The 2,363-nt window shown below is 55.6% G+C and overlaps 1 protein-coding gene across 1 annotated transcript in view; it reads left to right on the top strand.

Moving 5' to 3' along the window:
• DDX27 (DEAD-box helicase 27) overlaps positions 1–2,363 on the top strand; it is a 20,609-nt gene that overhangs the window by 12,145 nt on the left and 6,101 nt on the right. Inside the window, exons 12-14 of the mRNA XM_007446403.1 lie at positions 698–851; positions 1,675–1,756; positions 1,869–2,046. Of these exons, the coding sequence (XP_007446465.1) occupies positions 698–851; positions 1,675–1,756; positions 1,869–2,046 (414 nt within the window). The remainder of the gene's footprint in view (positions 1–697; positions 852–1,674; positions 1,757–1,868; positions 2,047–2,363) is intronic.

Below are 2,363 nucleotides of genomic sequence, written 5' to 3'. Positions count from 1 at the left end.
TGCTGAACTCCTAGCCACTTCCCTCCAGCTGCCCCTCTGGCCCTTCGTCCAGGCCACTACTGTGTCACCTGGATTGTTGCAGCGGCCTCTGACCTGGCCGTCTGCTTCCACCCTGTCCTGTGGAAGTGCCTTCTCCCCACTGCAGACCATTTAAAAGGATCATTTACAAACAAGCATTCGCTCCTGTTCCTTCGCTGTTTAAACCCTCTGGTGTCTTCCATTGCTCTTAGACTGAAATCCATGCTCCCTAGCGAGTCCTGTAAGACCCCTGGACCTGCCCCGGCCTGCCCGGAGCCCCCTGCCTGCCTGGAGCCCCCGGCCTTGGCGCCTTAGCTCATGGCGCTCCAGCCACACCCGCCTGCTTTCGCTTTCTCAAACCCCCCAAGCTTTTGCTCTTTCCTCTGCCTGGAATCTTCCCCCAAGTCTTCTCGTGGATGAGACTGTCTTGTCATTCAGCCTAATGTCACCTCCTCTGAGAGGCCAGCCCTGAAGCTGCCGCATCTTCTCTTCATTCTCTCATGGCATTTACCGCCCTTGAGAATTGGGACTTGGCCTCTCCGTCTCTGCCCTGGAGTGGGAGCTCCGCAAGGCAGGGGCCTCACCTGCCACCCCCAAACCAGGCACAGCAGCTGCTTTGCAGGCGAGGAGGGAGGACGTGCTGGAGGCAGCCACCCACTCACTCTTCTCTCCCTGGCAGCTCTGTTGATGAGAACCTTCACCGACCACGTGATGCTGTTCACCCAGACCAAGAAGCAGGCCCACCGCATGCACATCCTCCTGGGGCTGATGGGGCTGCAGGTGGGCGAGCTCCACGGCAACCTGTCACAGACGCAGCGGTTGGAGGCCCTCCGGTAAAGTTTCGGGGGCTGAGGCTCCCACCCATCCTTCAGAGAGGGCTCTGTTCATTCCAAAGACGGAAAGTACCATCCAGAGGTCATGTTTGAGCGATACCAGGGGATACAGTACAGTTCCCCACTTCAAAAATTTTAGCCTAACCATTCTAAGGTCATGTCTTAGATATATTCAGAACTTTGACTTTGTAGAAAATGATACTGTTGCCCCAGGATTTGAGCGTGGGAGCTGCTGAGCGGGGTCACAGCAGGAAATTGACTTGGGATGATGCAGCACACATTCTGATCTCTGCAGCCTTTCCAGAGCAGGTGACATACCCAGGTCTGCTAGAATGAGATCCTGAAGCAAATCCATTCGTATTTCTTGAGCACTTACCTTGCCAGGCCCTGTGCTTTTCCACGTGATTTCTTGTTTAACTCTCGCAGAATCGAGTCAGCTTGGTAGGCAAGGAGGAACCCTTTAGGACTCCCCACTGATCCTTATTCACACAGGCAGCTGAGACTTGTTTCTTAAAGGCTGTTTTGAATGCTGAGGCACTTGCCTCTGCTCCGTGGTATAGTCTAGCTCTGTGGTTCCCAAGCTTCTCTATAGGAATTGCTGTTTAAAGTGGTATACACAAAGCTACGTTTGCTCTGTGTTGTGGGGTGTGTGGGGGGCATGTGAGTGTCGTTAGGCTGACACTTAGCATCTGTCTCCGCTGTGATGGTCTGTACTCCGCTGCTTGACTCCAGCAGGGTTTGTGTTCTCCTCGCTGGCTCAGGCTTCTGCAGAGCATTGACTGGGGTCAGGTATTCAGAGGAACTTGTTTGTGGCTGTTTCCAGGCGCTTTAAGGATGAACAGATTGACATCCTTGTGGCCACAGATGTAGCAGCCCGTGGACTTGACATCGAGGGGGTCAAAACGGTGAGCGGGCCCCATCTTCCTTGACTTTTTGCTGGGAGTCCTTTTGCCTCCTCACGTCCCCCTCTCCCCGCCGACTCCCAGGTCTGACTGATGCTTAACTTTGGCCTTCCAGGTCATCAACTTCACGATGCCCAACACCATCAAGCATTATGTCCACCGGGTGGGGCGAACAGCTCGTGCCGGCCGGGCCGGGCGCTCAGTCTCTCTGGTGGGAGAGGAGGAGCGGAAGATGCTGAAGGAGATCGTGAAGGCCGCCAAGGCCCCCGTGAAGGCCCGGACACCGCCCCAGGGTGAGCGGGCATCAGTGCTGCGGCTCAGGGCGGTTCGGGTGGGTGGGGGAGCATCCTAGCTCAGACCCTGAAGGACGGGGCAGCGGGCAGAGGGTAATGGGTGAGAGCAGGCGCTTTGCAGTTAGGAGCCAGATTTGAATCCCAGCTCTGCCACTTCCTTGCTGAGGGGCCCCGGGCAGGTCTCCCCTTGCCTCTCTGGGCTTCATTCTCTCTGTGTGTGAAAGGGACTGAGGAGAGACTTGTGCCCCAAGTGCTTAGTCATAGGTATTCACCAGCCTTTGGGAAGAGGAGGCCTCTTCTTTTTTTTTTTTTTTTTT

This window comes from Lipotes vexillifer, unplaced genomic scaffold (assembly GCF_000442215.2).
Source record: "Lipotes vexillifer unplaced genomic scaffold, Lipotes_vexillifer_v1.1 scaffold251, whole genome shotgun sequence".
Taxonomy (NCBI): Eukaryota; Metazoa; Chordata; class Mammalia; order Artiodactyla; family Lipotidae; genus Lipotes; species Lipotes vexillifer.
Note: the sequence above shows the minus strand (reverse complement) of the source record. Positions and strands in the feature narration are given on the sequence as shown.